The sequence below is a fragment of the Poromitra crassiceps genome (genome assembly GCF_964638095.1).
Source record: "Poromitra crassiceps genome assembly, chromosome: 7".
NCBI classification, from domain to species: Eukaryota; Metazoa; Chordata; class Actinopteri; order Beryciformes; family Melamphaidae; genus Poromitra; species Poromitra crassiceps.
Genome location: NC_139628.1, coordinates 56,472,456 through 56,492,455, shown reverse-complemented (window position 1 = coordinate 56,492,455; position 20,000 = coordinate 56,472,456). Strand labels below are relative to the sequence as shown.

The window sequence follows — 20,000 nt, the reverse complement described above, 5'->3', positions numbered from 1 at the left end:
AGAGGGAGGGAGAGAGAGGGAGGGAGGGAGGGAGAGACAGAGAGAGAGGGAGGGAGGGAGAGACAGAGAGGGAGGGAGGGAGAGACAGAGAGGGAGGGAGGGAGAGACAGAGAGAGAGGGAGGGAGGGAGAGACAGAGAGGGAGGGAGGGAGAGACAGAGAGAGAGGGAGAGACAGAGAGAGAGGGAGAGAGAGGGAGGGAGAGACAGAGAGAGAGGGAGGGAGGGAGAGACAGAGAGAGAGGGAGAGACAGAGAGGGAGGGAGGGAGAGACAGAGAGAGAGGGAGGGAGAGACAGAGAGAGAGGGAGGGAGGGAGAGACAGAGAGAGAGGGAGGGAGGGAGAGACAGAGAGAGAGAGGGAGGGAGGGAGAGAGAGAGAGAGGGAGGGAGAGACAGAGAGAGAGGGAGGGAGGGAGAGACAGAGAGAGAGAGAGGGAGAGACAGAGAGAGAGGGAGGGAGAGACAGAGAGAGAGGGAGGGAGGGAGAGACAGAGAGAGAGGGAGGGAGAGACAGAGAGAGAGGGAGGGAGGGAGAGACAGAGAGAGAGGGAGGGAGAGACAGAGAGAGAGGGAGGGAGAGACAGAGAGAGAGAGAGGGAGGGAGAGACAGAGAGAGAGAGAGGGAGGGAGAGACAGAGAGAGAGGGAGGAAGGGAGAGACAGAGAGAGAGGGAGGGAGAGACAGAGAGAGAGGGAGGGAGAGACAGAGAGAGAGGGAGGGAGAGACAGAGAGAGAGAGGGAGGGAGAGACAGAGAGAGAGAGAGGGAGGGAGAGACAGAGAGAGAGAGGGAGGGAGAGACAGCTACGCTCCCTGATGGAAGCACGAGACGTGTGGAAGATCCCACATCGTGCCCGACTGAGTCGACTGAGAAAAAGACTGAGTCGATGCAGTGAGTGAGTGAGTGAGTGAGTGAGTGAGTGCAGTGAGTGAGTGAGTGAGTGAGTGCAGTGAGTGAGTGAGTGAGTGAGTGAGTGGGTGAGTGGGTGGGTGAGTGAGTGAGTGAGTGAGTGAGTGAGTGAGTGAGGGGTGTTTCTTCCTTATCTGTTGTTGCAGCCTTCTAGTTTCTCCAAAGGTGTTTGAATGGCATCGCGAGCCAAACCAAAGAGACAAAGAAGCAGTCGGGAGGAACAAGTGTAGAAGAAAAGTCTGGTACATTGAATTATCCCTTTGGATCGTTTTAATGTCGATGGTTTTATTCAGCGGAGCGCCCCCTACGGGTGCAAATGGAGAAAGAAACTAATTATTTAGCAGCTTCTCAGAGGGCCAGGTGGGCCCAGGCTCTGATCAAAGCCACAGGGGTGTGTGGGGGTGGGGGTCAGTGTGGTGGAGCTGGGGGGGGGGAGGGGGGGGTAGTCCTCATGAGCTGGGGTGGTGGTCCTCATTTAGTATTCAGGACGACTGCCATGCATATATAAGCCTCACAGCTGGGGCACCTTGGCACCATGGTCGGCCCCTCAAGGTGCGGGAAGCTTTCTTCAGTGCCCTCTGCCAAACGAGACGAGGTCACCAGCGAGACGAGGTCACCAGCGAGACGAGGTCACCAGCGAGACGAGGTCACCAGCGAGACGAGGTCACCAGCGAGACGAGGTCACCAGCCAGACGAGGTCACCAGTGAGACGAGGTCACCAACGAGACGAGGTCACCAGCCAGACGAGGTCACCAGCCAGACGAGGTCACCAGCCAGACGAGGTCACCAGCCAGACGAGGTCACCAGCGAGACGAGGTCACCAGCGAGACGAGGTCACCAGCGTTTGAAGTTCTCATCATGTGACCATCTGTTTGGGAGACGGGGATTTGTCCCACATACGGATCCAATTCTTCATCATCATCAGCGCACTGAAGGTGTGCTTTGTTTCAATGTGGGAGAGTTCATCCCAGGTTCTGGATGGTGATGCTGTGAATAACTTGGGGGTGTGGTCTATGTCACCCTAACCAGCTATAGGAGTGTGTACAGTGTGTGTGTGTGGGGGTATTTCTGTGCATGAATTTGGCCTGGGGCCTGGGCAATATATCAATATTAGCCTATTCACCTTATGTTCAGACCTTACAGTGGTGCCAAATTCTTCCGGGTCCTTTACTCCTTTTAACACTTCCGGCGGTCACGGCGCAAAATAAAAGAGTTGTTTTTGTAGCGGACAGTGCAGGGGTAAAATAAAGAACGTAGCCTACTACTTTGAGCTCGGTACACAGCAAGCAAGCGGAGTATCCACTGTTAGCCAGGTCAGATAACGTTATCGTCGACAATGACGAGCACTTTCTTGTAAAACATACCTGGACTCCAACAAAGAAAGCTTCAGATGGTTTTCTCTCCTCCGAGCGCAGCGCGATAGCAGCTCGAGCCACTTACGTCTATAAGACCCGCAGACCGTTAACGTAATTCCCTGGAATGCGAGACCTAACGAGCCAGTTACACGGCGTTGCATTCTTAGACATTGCCATTTGCTTTTATTTGGTATGTTACATACAATTGGCAAAATTATTAGTTAATTCAGAGTTAGATGATATTGGAGCAGCGCAGCCATTTTTTATTTTATTTTATTATTATTTTCAGCCGGAAGTTTTGATACGGCCACACAACCGGGTCAAATGGGCGTGGCTACATAAGGTGAATAGAGACACTGCGGAGCGCGTCATCATTCAGAAACCACGCCCAAAACGGGGGAAAACACAAACTCCCGTCCAATCCTGGCGTTCTCCTATGTCACGTGCATGGTTGCGTGTTGCACAAAAAGATCATATATACGGAAGATGAACACTTCAACTTACTTCATTGACAGCAACATCCACATTTTTCTTCTCGCCAATCAATCAATGGTTTCCTTGTTTTCCTCGGGAGTAGAAAAAAACGTTAAGTGTCGATTTTTTACATTTGTTGTCTGTGCAGCCCCACCGCACAACAGCTTTTAGCTATGTTTAATTCAAGGAAAATGACGCTGGTGTTTGGAAATGAACGGAGCTTTTCCCCCGTGATGGGCGTGGCCTATTTGATGCATTGTCTCTATATTGATATTGTGATATGACGAGATATCGTGTTAGATTTTGAATATGGTGATATGGCATACGTTTTGTCTTTTCCTGCTTTTAAAGGCTGCATTACAGTAATTTTCTCTCTGTGTTTGGGGTGTGTGTGTGTGTGTGTTCACTTGTAAGTCTGCATGTGCCTCTCTGCAAGACCTCTTCACTGTGTGTGTGTGTCTAAGTGTGTATCATCATGTTTGTGTGTGAATGTGTCTCTCTGTTCCACTTGTGCACTGCAGCAGCTGTGTGTGTGTGTGTGTGCATGGTGTGCGTGTATGTGTGTGTGTGTGTGTGTGTGTGCATGAGGATTCTCCTGTATCAAAACACACACCATCTCCACATATGGAGTGCTCGTCTCTCTCTCTCCTCTCGCCAGAGTTTGAAGTGTTTTTGGACGAGAGTTGCGGGTCGTTTTGACGGCTCTGGCGGGCTCAGAACCAGACACACTTTGCTCTGTCCCGTTTGCTGCTGCCGGGCCGCCCTGCTATCTCTTCTTTGGACCGGCGCCGGGCCGGCGCTGTGGCGTCTGCCCAAGTGTGTCATTGAAGAAATGCACGGGCCGTGTTACTGCAGCATAGAGAGGCATCAGTATGGGTGTGAGAAGGTATCCGGGTCCAGTCCCAAATCAGCCAAGCGGGTCAAATGAGTTCACTTGTTTCACGATGTAAATCAACTCCATTCCCAGATGCTCTCTGAATCAAAGTGACATGAAGTTTGTGTCAGCGAGTGATGATCATATTTCAACATACTGTCATGTTTTCAAGGAAAATGAAACAGGTGCATTTGGAAAGAAGTGGGATTTTCCCTGCTCCATTGTTTTAACGAGTTCAATTTGAGTGTTTTTCCACTTGATTTAAGCTCGACGGTTGTCACCATCTTTCTTTTAAGGCTTTTTACTAGACAATAAAGGAGTTGTTAAGAAGGACCTTTTCTTTTTTGCAATGTGTTTGTGGCTCCTGTCCTTTCCAGTCTCTTTCTCTCTCCTCTTCCTCCTCTTTCTCTCCACGTCTCTCCTCTTTCTCTCTTCCCATCTCTCCTCTTCCTCCACTATCATCTAAGAACACAGAAGGGAATTTAAATGCATGTAGGCCGAGCAGTAGGCCTACTGTTAAAATAGAACCTGATCTATCTCACAGACTGGTCTCCCCATTAAGCATAATGAGCAGAAAAATGTGCTTTGGTGAGCAGAGACGTATGGTATTTCAATCATTTAATATAGTCAAACCTCAAAAAACCCTCCTGTTTGTAAAAGCAAACACACTCACAAACAGGAAAATAATGTGCTTTTTCTCACTTGCTAGCAGTCAAAGTGAACCGTTATTATATTTGTTTGATCGTAATGTTCAGTGTTTACCACTCCATGTACCGTGTGCCTTCCCACACACTGCCCCGTGTGGTCGGCTGTATGTTAATAGCCTAACCTAAAGTATTATTAGTGGCTCATGCGTCTGCTGTGTTTGGTGGCATGTCTCCGCAGAGTCACTAAGAGCAGCAGCTGAGTCACGGCCGGTGTCGAAACCACCGCGTCCCCACAGCACTTTGAGAAGACGCCTAATAAAAGACCTAAAAACACCCTGAAACACACGCACACATGCGCCCTCATGCATGTGCACGTGCGCGCTCACACGCATGTGTGTGTGTGTATGCACACACACACACACACATGCACGCTCATGCATGTGCACGTGCGCGCTCACACACGTGTGTGTGTGCGTGCATGTGTGCATGCACACACACACACGTGCGCGCTCATGCATGTGCACGTGCGCGCTCACACGCATGTGTGTGTGTGTGCGTGCATGCACACACATGCGCGCTCATGCATGTGCACGTGCACGCTCACACGCATGTGTGTGTGTGTGCGTGCATGCACACACATGCGCGCTCATGCATGTGCACGTGCGCGCTCACACGCATGTGTGTGTGTGCGTGCATGCACGCACGCACACACACACATGCGTGTGAGCGCGCACGTGCACATGCATGAGCGTGCATGTGTGTGTGTGTGCAGCATGCACGCACATACGCACCTGAGCACGCATGCACGCACACACAGGGAGATAACCGAGGGGGGGCTTCTGTGTGTAACATCGCAGCCTGTTGAGGTGCACTGACAGCTGGGTGCGGGCGTAGCAAACCTCCCTGGCCTGGGAACCAGAGGAGCAGGCAGCCTGGAGCTTTGAGGATCAGAGAAACCAGGCTCTCTCTCTCTCTCTCTCTCTCTCCTCTATTCTCTCTCCATCCTTCCATCCATCCTTCCCTCTCTCATCTCTTTCTCCCTCCTTCGCTCTGTAATTACGTCTCCTCTTCCAGAGTCGCTTGAAGTTTTGCCAATTAGACAATAAAGAACAGAGCTTTCTCTCCCTCTGTTTCCCTCCTCTCTCTCTCTTGCTGGTCACACCCTTGCCTGTCTCCTCTCTCTCTTCACCTCTCTCTGATGTAGCCATTACGGTGCTGTTCTGATGTAGCCGTTTTGTTCTGTTGCCTTGACAGACAGCTCCTTCAGCCAATCAGCAGCGCCAAATCCAATCCGAATCCAGTCAGAAGGAGGGCGAAAACGTCTTTCCAGCAGAGAAACTCTGCTGGTGCAAACTCTTGTCCTTGTTTAACTGTTGTTTTTCAGTCTATTTCTGTAATAGCTGCACTTACGGCTGTTTACTCTGCAAATGTTACCGCTCGTTGCTTCGCCATTACTGTTTTGCCAGCGTGCCCTGATTGGCCGGTTACATTGTCAACTATGTTTTGGAACATATTAACCCATTGACACTAGGGGTGTCAAAAATAATCGATTATAAGATGCATCGCGATGCGGACGTGCACGATTCTGCATCGATTCACAAATGTCAAAAATCGATTATTAAAAAATTAAAAAATAAATAATAATCTAATGAAATATAATGGAAGTACATGCATTTGTTTATTTTAATTATGCATCATAATACAATGCAATTCCAAATGCACTTTTTATTTTAAAAGTAGCCACACAGTGAGAAAAAAGAAAGTGAGAAAAAAGAAATCGTGTATTGGGGAAAAAAGTGATGCATCGATTTAAGATGCATCGAGATGCATCGATAATCGTAATCGAATCGTAGCCCTCTGAATCGTAATCGAATCGTGAGGCCAGTGAAGATTCACAGCCCTAATTGATACCTGATGCAGCATTTGTGTGTGTATCCCTTTACGTGGTTCGCGGTCTTAAAGGGATACACACAATGAGGGATATACACGCAAATGCTGCATCAGGTATCAATGGGTTAAAACAGATTTCACTCGTAGCGGCTTCATCTCATCTCCTCCTGCTTATTCCACTTCTTGTCTCTTCACGTTCTCCTCACCTCATCCCACCGTCTTCTCCCACCGTCCTCCTCTCCATCTGTCTTCTCCCACCGTCCTCCTCTCCATCTGTCTTCCTCTAGTTGTCCTCGCCTGTATATATCAGGCCCTCAGTTGAAACACGCTTTATAACAAATCCAAACACTTTGAGCAAAGCCAGCAGATGGCCCTCTGCTCTCTTGGGGTGCTTTTTTTCTCTCCCCTTTCTGCAGAGAAAAATAAAGACATGTTTCTCTGACTTTAATGTCCTGTCTAATTGTATGTGGTGGATTGTAAACGGTGGCTAAAGTTAGGTTGGGAACTGTAGCCGGTGTCTGGGTCCGAAACCAGCTCCTGCCTTTCCCCCAGTGTTCTCTGGTGGTTTTCCACCACTGGCAAAAGCAGCTGCAGAGTCTGTAGAGTAAGTAATTACAATTGTAGAGTTCTGTCTTTTTTTTTTGTTTGGTTGGTTCCTCCCCATCCTGCCCTCGTCGCCCATCTTGCTGCTGATGCAGGGTTTTGAGGAACCCTAGAATTGAGGGTTGTTTTTAGTGGTCGTGTGTGACGTTCTTCGTTATTCAATTTAGTCGTGTCAATAAAGCCGGGGCTATGTTGGTAGCGCGCTGGCAGGCTGAGTAATGCGTGGGATATGTGTGTATTTGAACGGTTAGCCCCTGCAATGCATAGTCGCACGACCAGTACGTTAACGAAGGCGGCTTTTTTCTCTGCTTCTTCTCACGAGGTTTGTTAAAATCATCTTTTTTAGATCCGACCTGCACACATTTGTACATTTTTTTTTATTCTTTATGTTTTAGCGTTGTGTTGTTATGACTCCTCCCTCCTGTTAGTGACATCATTTTAAAAGTAACATCACTCACCTTAGTGAGTGATGTTAGACCTTAGTGCTGCTGTGTCAGGATGGCCTTTAGTGCAATGTGAAGGTTATCTTTTTGAGGTTATCTCTTCTCTAAACTCAACTAAAATCTGGAAAGGAATTTTAGTTTAGTTTAGATAAGAAAACTAAACTAAAATTCCTCTCCAGATTTTAGTTTTTACTAAAGTGTTTACGTTTTACTTAGGCCAAAGTAAAGCGAGCGTACGCTGATAAGCTTGACAAATCGTTTGTCTCAAACCTCGATCGATCAGCTTGCAATTTCCATCAAGGTAAACTGTCCTTATAACGAGTCTCTATTTTTCTCCCCAACAGCAAATCCTGCGTCACTCGCGTGCCAACGCCACCAAGGTCATCTTCCTGATCACCGACGGCTACTCCAACGGCGGCGACCCTCGGCCCGTGGCGGCGGCTCTGAGGGAGCGCGGCGTGGAGATCTTCACGCTGGGCATCTGGCAGGGAAACATCAGGGAGCTCCACGACATGGCCTCGCAGCCCAAGGACCAGCACTGCTACCTGGTGCACAACTTCGCCGAGTTCGAGGCGCTCGCCCGCCGCGCGCTGCACGAAGGTGAGGGGGGGGGGCCACGGTGGGACGGTTGTTGGGAGGTGGACTAACCGACTAACCACTGTGGTAGTTGGTAATGTTTAGTGTTTTTTTTTTGTTTTTTTTATATATTTTATTTTACAATTTTCAGAACAAAAACAGGCTTAAGATAAAACAAGACAAAAAAAAATATATATATATATATCAACATTTCAATGTTACAACATTGTGCTATCAGCCACATCAAGTGGTTATTGTGCTTGTAAGAGATGTGCGCGGGATCCCATGCAAGGGGTCCATGAAAAGTCAGCTGGGAAAGTTACTTGTTGCCTTCAACCTCGTCTAAGTAGGCCAGAAATGGGTCCCAAATAGCAGAGAATTTCACAAGAGAATTGGTCCTCAGGAACCGGAGTCTCTCCATACGTATTATTACCGAAACCATGTCCGTCAGCCACAGCTTAAAAGAAGGTGGAGAGGAGGACTTCCACTCCTTCAGAGTGAGTCTCTTGGCGACAGTCATCCCCTGTGTCAGAGACTCCAGCACAGCTGTAATGTTTAGTGTTTGACTCAACTCCACCACCGTTCAGACACAAATGTGTTGTTTGTTGTTTTTCCTGTGTCCTTCTGGAAGTGATGCAGGCTCAATTCAGTGGAACATCTGCAAAGGGAGGTGCCCACTTTCTAATCCACAAAGACATGACCCATCATCACACCAACTCCCCCTTTTCCACTTTCTAATCCACAAAGACATGACCCATCACACCAACTCTCCCTTTTCCACTTTCTAATCCACAAAGACATGACCCATCACACCAACTCTCCCTTTTCCACTTTCTAATCCACAAAGACATGACCCATCACACCAACTCTCCCTTTTCCACTTTCTAATCCACAAAGACATGACCCATCACACCAACTCCCCCTTTTCCACTTTCTAATCCACAAAGACATGACCCATCACACCAACTCCCCCTTTTCCACTTTCTAATCCACAAAGACATGACCCATCACACCAACTCCCCCTTTTCCACTTTCTAATCCACAAAGACATGACCCATCACACCAACTCCCCCTTTTCCACTTTCTAATCCACAAAGACATGACCGCTCACACCAACTCCCCCTTTTCCACTCGTCCCCACTTCAGTTGCACAAGGGGACAGTTACATCACATCCTGTTTGAAGTGAAGCTACTTGGAGCTCCTCTTTTGTGTCTCTTTGAAAACCTCAGTACTCCCGTCGTCACCGTTCGCCCCGACACGATATTTCATAAGCAAAGGTTAAAGCTCCATGTTTGCTTAAATGGAAAACAGATCATATTTTAAATGGAATTTGACAATGTGCATTTCACATGGGTGCTCTGCTCTCATGTCCTGCCAGCAGCCGTTTAGCTTGCTGCACTTCCAGGCAGACTGGAGCGAGCGAAGGTCCCCGTTGTTCCCACACTGCAGCGAAGAGAGATGAGTTCACAGCTTTTTAAGGCATAAAATATCACACTAACATACAGTGTGTAAACATGCTCGCATGTGAAGTCGGTGAGTGTGTCGTTAGTAAGCTGTAAATCTTAGATGTGTACTGTGCGTGTATGTGCATGGACACAGACTAGATAGAGACAGTGGACACAGACATGGACACAGACACAGACTAGATAGAGACAATGGACACAGGCATGGACACAGACACAGACTAGATAGAGACAGTGGACACAGACACAGACTAGATAGAGACAGTGGACACAGACATGGACACAGACACAGACTAGATCATGTCTCAGGTCCCAGACAGTAGGTACAGTAGTGGATTGCAGTGAGACAGTGGACACAGACATGGACACAGACACAGACTAGATAGAGACAGTGGACACAGACAGTGGACACAGACATGGACACAGACACAGACTAGATAGAGACAGTGGACACAGACAGTGGACACAGACATGGACACAGACACAGACTAGATAGAGACAGTGGACACAGACAGTGGACACAGACACAGACTAGATAGAGACAGTGGACACAGACATGGACACAGACACAGACTAGATAGAGACAGTGGACACAGACAGTGGACACAGACACAGACTAGATAGAGACAGTGGACACAGACATGGACACAGACACAGACTAGATAGAGACAGTGGACACAGACACAGACTAGATAGAGACAGTGGACACAGACAGTGGACACAGACACAGACTAGATAGAGACAGTGGACACAGACATGGACACAGACACAGACTAGATAGAGACAGTGGACACAGACATGGACACAGACACAGACTAGATAGAGACAGTGGACACAGACAGTGGACACAGACACAGACTAGATAGAGACAGTGGACACAAACAGACCATGTCTCAGATCCAGACAGTAGGTACAGTAGTGGAGTTCAGTGAGACAGACAGACAGTACAGTAGTGGAGTTCAGTGAGACAGACAGACAGTAGGTACAGTAGTGGAGTTCAGTGAGACAGACAGACAGTAGGTACAGTAGTGGAGTTCAGTGAGACAGACAGACAGTAGGTACAGTAGTGGAGTTCAGTGAGACAGACAGACAGTAGGTACAGTAGTGGAGTTCAGTGAGACAGACAGACAGTAGGTACAGTAGTGGAGTTCAGTGAGACAGACAGACAGTAGGTACAGTAGTGGAGTTCAGTGAGACAGACAGACAGTAGGTACAGTAGTGGAGTTCAGTGAGACAGACAGACAGTAGGTACAGTAGTGGAGTTCAGTGAGACAGACAGACAGTAGGTACAGTAGTGGAGTTCAGTGAGACAGACAGACAGTAGGTACAGTAGTGGAGTTCAGTGAGACAGTGCGAGGATAAGGCTGTGAGAATGAAAGTCAATGCTATCGCTAACGCTATCAGCTCGGCCTCCGGTCTGCCCGTCTTAAATGTCTGCCCAAAGACTCGACCGTGCCAACAGCAGCCTTAAAGCTCAGCCTCAGGGGGCGTCCGGGTAGGGCAATGGTAGATTGTAGGGGTGTCGGTAGATTGTAGGGGTGTCGCGGTACGTGTATTCATCCCGAAAGTGACCCACATGTTTTTTGCTCCCTTTTCGACCGGGAATCCAACGACACCATGCGCGAGCCAATCTGAGCAGCGGAAAAAAACTCATCTTCCAACCCTAACCCTAACCCTAGCTCAGTTTTCGGCAAATGTATTTGTATTTGGCCCGGTATGGGCGTCACGGTTCGGTGCGCGGTTCGGTTCGTACCGAACCGTGAACCCCAAAACCGAGGTACGTACCGAACCGTGACTTTTGTGTACCGTGACACCCCTAGTAGATTCGCTGCCTACCAACACGAGGGTTTCAGGTTCGAGCCCCCGTGTCACCTCCAGCTTGGTCGGGCACCTGTGTACAGGCACAATTGGCTGTGTCTGCGGGGGGTGTGATGCCGGATTAAGGGTATATAGGTGTCCTGGTCGCTGCACTAGCGCCTCCTCTGGTCGGTCGCGGTGGCTGTTAGCAGGGTAGGCGAACTGCGGGGAATCGTCTGACCCTGCCACGCACTACGTGCTGCCGGTGAAATCCCTCGCTGTCAGGTGAAAAGAAGCGGCTGGCGACTGCACATGTATCAGAGGAAGCATGTGCTACTGTAGTCTACAACTCTCCCCAGATCGGGAGAGGGGTGGAGCAACAGCATAGCCAGTCTCCATGACATACAGAGACTACCAATATAAATAAATATACACAATCTAGATTTTACACAGTGAGGTGGGGCTAAGCTGTAAAAACAAGTAGGCAGGGTACAGACTCTCATTGAAGGCAATTATTTGTAGATTGTCTGCTAACCAAATTTGAACATCTGTTTTGTATCTTTAACTATTCCGTCATGATGTTAGCAAGGTCAATTTTTTACATATTTGTCTGCACTGTTAACAGACTTGTAAAATGGTGGAATATTAAAGAAAGACTTGTAGCAGCGCGAGCCAATGAACTGAACCCTTCAACCCTGCTCAAGTCTGTCTGTCTGTGTGTGTGTGTGTGTGTGTGTGCGCCTGTGCGTGTGTGTGCGCGCGTGCGTGCTCGTGAGTGCGAATCTATTGCACACTGACTGCCAGTTGGTGTAATCTGAGCTGATACAGTATCTGTAGCAACCTGTGCTCCTGTGCGTTTGTTTTGCACCCCCAGACCTCCCCACAGGCAGCTACATCCAGGAGGATCTGTCACGCTGCTCCTCCCTGTGTGAGGCGGGACGCGACTGCTGTGACCTGATGGCCAGCTGCAAGTGTGGCACGCACACCGGCCAGTACGACTGCATCTGTGAGGAGGGCCACTACGGCAAGGGTCTGCAGCACGAGTGCACAGGTAGGATGCAAGGGTCTGTAGCACCACGAGTGCACAGTTAGGATGCAAGGGTCTGCAGCATGAGTGCACAGTTAGGATGCAAGGGTCTGCAGCATGAGTGCACAGGTAGGATGCAAGGGTATGTAGCACCACGAGTGCACAGGTAGGATGCAAGGGTCTGCAGCACGAGTGCACAGGTAGGATGCAAGGGTCTGTAGCACGAGTGCACAGGTAGGATGCAAGGGTCTGCAGCACGAGTGCACAGTTAGGATGCAAGGGTCTGCAGCACCACGAGGGCACAGGTAGGATGCAAGGGTCTGCAGCACCACGAGGGCACAGGTAGGATGCAAGGGTCTGCAGCACCACGAGTGCACAGTTAGGATGCAAGGGTCTGCAGCACCACGAGGGCACAGTTAGGATGCAAGGGTCTGCAGCACCACGAGTGCACAGGTAGGATGCAAGGGTCTGCAGCACCACGAGTGCACAGGTAGGATGCAAGGGTCTGCAGCACGAGTGCACAGGTAGGATGCTGGCAAACACGCATGTAGTCCTGTGTTTCCCCTAGACATGTTTTCAGGCCTGGAGGGATTTCGAAAATAACCCCCCGACCGCAACGGTGGGCGGCCCTCTCGCTGGTGACGCTAAACTTTTAGCTAACCTGTTTGCATCTATGTTCGCAATGGCATCCCAAGTATCATCATACTATTATGGGATGCGATGCGAAACAGTTGCATTATGGGATGTGGGTTTCGCAGGCAACGACACACGTCGACACGTTTTGGAACAGCGCCGCACGCTGGCACAATGCAAAGCAAAATGCTTATTGTTTTGAATGATTTGGCATCTTCTATTACTGTCAACACTGTCAACACCAGTATTGTTGTATTGTAATAATATGCCATAAAGGTTTATTGAAGATTTTGGGGAGAGCAGAATTAAAAAAAAAAAAAAAAAGCAACCGTTTTGAGGTGGTAAAGCAGGAAGTAAAGTAGGTGTAACCAATACCATTAATGATGGTTCCATTCCATTCCAGGTGTTCCAGTGCCAGGGCCCTCATTAATGTTATTGATTATGCCTGATTTACTCTCTGCTTTACCACCTCTAAATGGCTGCTGTGAAAAGGGCCTATAGCCTACCACTGTGTGTTAAGAGAGGAGCTGGCTCATCATCAAACCCTGCCAGATCCTAGTCTCATGTGTCTCCCATAATGTACCAACAGTGCCAAAGTGCCCTTGGGCAAATGACTGAACCCCAACTTGCTCCACTGCAGCCTACCTTTCACTATGACGTCTCTGATGAAATCCATGTCTAAGCAGATAGAGCATGTGTGTGTGTGTGTATGTATAGGAGGGATATGAGTAAAGAGAAGTTCTGTGGTTCTACTAGATTACTGTACAATACAGAACGTTTCACCTTGAGGCAACAGTGTGTATAGGTTGCTAGTTCTTCCCTTCTTCCCCCAAAATTCACGTCCCAACACTTGTTGGTGAATGTTGTCCACCTTGAAAGTGCATCTAGCCTGAGTCTGAGCTAACTGGCATCCATAGACATCCACTGGATGGAAGAAGCAGATCATCTTATACTCAAACTTTCAAATTGTGCTTGAGAGATGAAGAGACACTTAGTCATGATGGCTCCGACTGTAACAGCCAGTAGTACCGTAAATTCCGGACTATAAGACGCACCGGTCTATAAGCCGCGGGACCAAAATTGACTATTTTTTTCTTCTATAAGCCGCACCGGTCTATAAGCCGCGGGTGTTTTGATGTTTAATTACCATATGAAAGGGTTCGTGCACAGAGAGGAATGTCGGGAAAGAGGTGGCTGTTTGGGGAAGCTCCCATTTATTAACATTTCAACAAAACAAAACAAAAGTCAGGTCACTAATCCCCAGACAAAATCACACAACAATAGGCTATATGTGCAGCAAACCTGTAACCAGAGAAGTCAAGTCACTAATCCTCGTCTTCCTCTTCTTCCTGCGTACTGAAACCACCAAAGTCCTCATCTTCAGTGTCGGAAACGAACAGGTTCAGGGTGGCTTCGTCAACCACTCTCCTCTCTCCTTCATTGTCACTCAAAACCAACGAACTCCTCTTCATCACTGTCGGCATCGAACAGCCTCTGAAGCCTCTGACGGCCCTCAGCGCCAGCTGTGGCGGCGTCATCCTCTTCATCCCGCAGCAGTCCAGCGTTTTGGAACCCGTTGGTGATTGTGGATGTTTTCACACTCCTATAATATTCCGCTTCTACTGCTCGTCTTGTTGTGAATTAGGGATGTCCCGATCAGGTTTTTTTGCCCCCAAGTCCGAGTCCGAGTCCTTTGATTTTGAGTATCTGCCGATACCGAGTCCCGATCCGATACTTTTATAATACATTTAAAAAATGAAGAGCGAAGAAAATTATCCAGGATGTCCCTTATTTTTATTATATTTTAACATGTAACACTTATCATGCACAACTGTGCATGCAAGTAGTGCAGTGTATTGTAAACTGAGCACTAGTTATGAGGTAGCTTGAACATTCTCAAGTCAGAACAGAAAAATTATTCTTCACATTAGAACTAGTGCAACATTAGAACTTAGTGCAACATCACAGACTCAATAGTCTAGTGTTAAAACAAACAGCAGCTTAACTTAAAATGCCAGTCAGGCATTAAAATAAAAAATAAATAAATAAAAATATCAAATAAAACAAATGAGCCAATATTCAAGCAGTGCAGTGTATTGTAAACTGAGCACTTATGAGGTAGCTTAAAGATTTTCAAGTCAGAATAGAAAAAATATTCTTCACATTAGAACTAGTGCAACATTAGAACTTAGTGCAATATCAGTGCCAGTGTGTCTGTGACGCTGCGCTGGGAAAGCAGGCCCTCGTGCACGACAAGTTGTAATGTGTGCGCTACACAGCCCACACTCTGTACTCCCATATCCAGCATGGCTTTCTTCATATTTGCAGCGTTATCGCGCAAAATGATATGGACTCGGTTCTTGTCTATTCCCCAGTTGTTCAGCATCCTCTCCATCGCCTGCTGGATGCGCTCTGCTGTGTGGGATCCACCAAATTCCTGTGCATGCAAAGTCGCATGGCTTAAAACAAAACTGGAGTTGATCCATTGCGCAGTGAGGCTTAGAAGGGCCATGAAAACACAGACGAACTCCAAATATCTGTGGTAAACGCGACATCAGGCACGTCTTTCAATAGGACAAGCAGCTTGTCGCTTATCTTTTTCTGGAGCGCTGGCAGAGCCTTTTCAGTGATATAGTGTCGAGAGGGCATGTCGTATCGTGGTTCCATGTACTCCATAAGCATGATAAAACCCGGGTCGTCTACCAGAGAGAGTGGCTGGTCACTCATTGCTATCATTTCGGCTATCTTTTCTGTGATCTTTTTCGCCTTTTCACTGTCGTTCTCGTCGTTCACTTTGAAATATTTCCACACAGCAGACATGATAGCGGCAGCGCGGCTCAGCTTCAAAACAAACTGGCGTGCTCTCTGCGCATGCGGTGCGGTGTTTTTGTGAGGCTGTCTGGCTGAGTGTCGTTTGACACAGACAAGGTCTGACTCTGTAAACGGTGGTAGTAATACTAATTTTATTCTAATTTATTTTGAATCACCAATAGCCCATATATAAAAAATCTGATAAAAATAATGACTCGGACATATGATCGGGTCATAATGTCCGAGTCCGGATCGAGTCTGCAGTCACGTGATCGGCCCCGATTTCCGATCACGTGATCGGATCGGGACAACCCTATTGTGAATATTCCTTGATCTTCCTTTGTGTGAATTCGCCGAAGTTTGTGATTTTCTCCTGGTAGTCGGGGGAGGGAGTTGGCCGAGTGGCCGTTTGCTTACCGTAATTACCATATGTAAGTGGTCACGCACAGAGGGGATTGTCGGGAAAGAGATGGCTGTTTGAGGAAGCTCCCATTTACCGTATTACCGTAACATTTCAACAAAACAACATAACACAACACCACCGTTGTTTATTTTTACAGTGCACACAGTGTCCGCGGTGTGGTGAAAAGAGGGCAAGAGAGGAAATTAAAACAGAAGTGGATTTATAGTTAGAAAGAGTGCTAAAGAAGAGAGAATTCCGTTTTTTATTTTTTTATTTTAGTTACTCACAGTACTATTGACCAGTCCAACTCAAAAGATATTCGGCAGTTTCACTTTGAGCTCTTGTTCCGCCGCTGTCCATCAATGGTTATGACGAGTCTCGCTGGGTACAGTACGCCAAAGCGATATCCATTGACTCGATGATGCTGTTGTATGTTGCGCGTTTCTGTTGCACCAACGCGGAGAGGTCCTGCAGGACGAAAAAGCGCGTACCCTCCCAGGTGAGGGGCTTCTTCCCCGCAGCCTGGAGGATGAGTTGACGGTCGGGCCAGCGGAGTAGGCAGATGAAGATGGCCCTCGGTGGCAGGCCGGGGTCTGGACGGTTCCATGTCGCTGTTCCGACCTCCCGCTGGTTCGACCTCTCTCTATTCCGACCTCTCTCTATTCCGACCTCTCTCTATTCCGACCTATACCCTCGACCACCCAATGTTCCACAGACAGGCCGCATCTCTCCTCCACTCGAGAACATCCTTTCCCAGCTGTCGCTGTCCATCAGCAGGAGTGCTGAAATGTAGATCAATCATTTTCGGCTGCGTGCATCCAAGCACCGATAGCCGCTAATGGTGACATGAACAGATTCGTTGAGAATTCACGGTAAATGTAGAAGAGCTAGAGAGAGAACTATGTACAGGACTGAAAGACTGCCTCATCCTGCACACATACCCCCGAGCAGGGATTCCGCTAGCATTTTTTCTGGCCGGCCAATTGAGCTGGCGACATTCCAGAATTCTGGCTTTATAGAATATTTATCGGCCCAGTCAAAATGTAGCCTATTGAAAAAAGATAGATTAATCATTTCTTAAATACATAACATATTATTGTATAATTTTTTAGCAAACAAAATTTTAATTTTAAATCATTTTTTGATTTCCAAATAATTTTCTAACTATTCACTGCGGTCTAAAGGGAGCGAGCTGCAGGCACACTGCTCCTTCTTTAATTAATTAATTCAGTTCGGGTTTGCAGACCCATTAAGATTAAACAATAAAACACAAAAAACAAAAGCTATTATCGTCCAACAAACATATTTTATTATAGTGAATGAACTCCCCACAAACTTTGAGAACTGAGTTTGTCATATATTCCCGTTTAATGCCTAAAGAAAAACACTGGCGGGCCTACATTAAATGTCTCTTTGCCTCCAAGAACGTGAAATTAAATAACTTGAAAGATAATCTAAATGAAGAAGTTGCCTACCTGCAACAAGCCAGAGATGAGACGTGCAGTCAGTCAAACTTTATAGCCTGCAGTGTTATGTATTGTCTATTCATTCATCTTCCTTTTACAATGCTTTTATTTTCTTGTCATTTAGTTAATTAGTTAATTTTGTTTAATTTCTATTCATTTAGGCTATTATTTTATTTCGATCCCCATGTCAGTTTCATCATCACCTCCATAATATTGCTAAAATCAGACACGGCCTCTCCCCCTGCTGCTGAGTCCCTCAAACAACAACATGAAAAGCAACGTGACTTCAGCATAAACAAAATGACAAAGTTGCACGGCACCGGCTGTATCAAACATCCCCATAGTCCCTGAAAAGTTGTAACACAAGAAAGACTATTGCATGGTTCAAAGCTAAATTATGTATTTATTTCACATTTTCACTGGAACTTTGCAAGACATGAAATGTAATGTAAATTAAAGTAAATTATGTGCTTTGGCCAGTTACACAATGTCGTCACCTTAGACCCAGAAGTCTACCGTAATCATTTTTAGACTTGCCAAAAGATTCTTTCGCCGTGGTGCGACCTGCGCGGAGGCTGTCCCGTCGCTGTCCGAGGTGCTGATCTGCCTTCTCTCTCTCCACTCCACAGCTGTCCACGTAATCTAACGTTATGCCTCCACTCGTAGGCTATAAAGGCACATTCAACTCGAGCACATTTTGCGCACAGAATGCCCCGCAATTTGAAGATCAATACACATAACATGTAGACATTAGGTTGAATCCAAATGCAACATGCAGACAAGAACATGCAGCAATATACAGATGTTAGCTATCTACACAAAGGAAACGTGCAATCTTGTCTGGATTTGCTGCCATGATTGATGTAAACCGAACGTCTGCGTAATAAGATCTCCGTGCCATGGAGAGGTGCATACACACTTGCGCTGTGTATGAGTTCGCAGGGTGCTGTCTAGTGACGGTTGTCAACAAACAACATCGGATTTCGGGATGCAGGCAAAGGCATTGCAAGTATAATTGGACCATTCTAACATTCTTGGATGATTATATAGGCTATTGCTCCACTAGATGGTCAAATCTGTTGTAGGCTATTGCATCCAACACAATGTCACGGCCATGGCGAGCAATGTACATACAGATTGTTATTAACTCATTGAGTGCCAGCTACTTTTGGAGAACGGATGCTCCCAGTGCCAGAGTTTCAGAGCGTTTTCAGTGATTTCTCGAGGCCCACAGAATATTGTGTGATATTACTATGTAAACACTGAACACGCACAAAGAACGATGAGACTCTATTCTATCATCTGCAAAAAAAAGTTTATTGATCCCATTTTCCGTTCTTTAGTTATGAGCCGGAGAAGATAGCTTGATTCATCCAAAAGCAGCAATTTTTTTCTAGAAGCTGAGATAATTGGCCTTTTGTGAAATTAAACATTTCAAGCACACCACTGACTCTGAAGCTAATCTTTTCTAATGTAGTCACACCTCAAAAATAATTTCCTTCAATAAAACAGTGAAGGCCAGGGAATTCTGTTTGGCAGAATAATATTTTTTAGCTACAACCAGCAGCACTGGCCCCTGCGTGCGCTGCTGGTTGCAGCTTCTTGCTGGTCTTGATTTGCTGCTGGTGGGGATCGGATATTCTGGCTTGCGTTTGTCAATCCTGTCCTGCTGCCTGGGTCTGTCTGGGTGTTGCGCGCTGCTCTGCGTGCCCCCCCCCCCCCCCGCCCCGCCCCGCCTCGCCTCAACTGCACACTCCTCCTCCTGTCTGTGGTGGCTCTCTGCTGAGTTTGCTGTGCGCACAGTGAAGGGACATCGACATCCTGCTTTTTTACAGCGTTCCGCGTGTGTTTGTCACCGGCAACGATGCTTCCAGTTGAGAATAATAACAACTCCACGGTGTGGATGTGCGGATGTGCTGTCCGGCTCAATTGTGGGAGCAGATTGGCTGCTGCAGGCACAGCTGCAGTAACGTGCTTCAGCATATCGATGCATACGGATGCGATGCGATTTCCGTTTCCATAACGACTTCTTCTTTGTTTTTTCCTTGCCTTTCTGTTATGTGGAGAGCACTGTCGCCACCTAAGGGTTCTGTAAAATAGGTTAGACACATCCAATAGCTATAATATTTGTACATCAGAGGCAGAAGGCTTTGATCGACGCCCCACCGTCAAAAAACGCAATTGACGAACATGTCCGTCCTTGGCACTCTACGTTACTATTTGAAATGACGAACATGTCCGTCCTTGGCACTCAATGAGTTAACCACACACACACACACACACACACACACACACACACACACACACACACACGTGGACCCGCGACATAATAAACAATAATAAGAATCATAATAACAATAAAAACATAAATATAATAATAATAATAATAATAATAATAATAATAATAATAATAATAGAACATGGGGGTGGCTTTCTTTTATTGTTTTTTATTTTTCGGGACAGAGTTCACTCAAAAGGTACATGTCAGCTGGCTGAGTTGAGTTGGGCTGAGTTGTGTGTGTGCGTGTGCGTGTGCGTGTGTGCGCGCGCGCGCGTGTGTGCGCGTGTGTGCGCGCGTGTGTGTGTGTGTGTGTGTGTGTGTGTGTGTGTGTGTGTGTACACAGGTGTG

General features: G+C 47.3%; 1 protein-coding gene across 1 annotated transcript in view; it reads left to right on the top strand.

Moving 5' to 3' along the window:
• svep1 (sushi, von Willebrand factor type A, EGF and pentraxin domain containing 1) overlaps positions 1 to 20,000 on the top strand; it is a gene marked incomplete at its 5' end in the record, with an annotated part of 271,175 nt that overhangs the window by 70,211 nt on the left and 180,964 nt on the right. The window contains 2 exons of the mRNA XM_083640220.1: positions 7,539 to 7,794; positions 11,906 to 12,082. Of these exons, the coding sequence (XP_083496346.1) occupies positions 7,539 to 7,794; positions 11,906 to 12,082 (433 nt within the window). The remainder of the gene's footprint in view (positions 1 to 7,538; positions 7,795 to 11,905; positions 12,083 to 20,000) is intronic.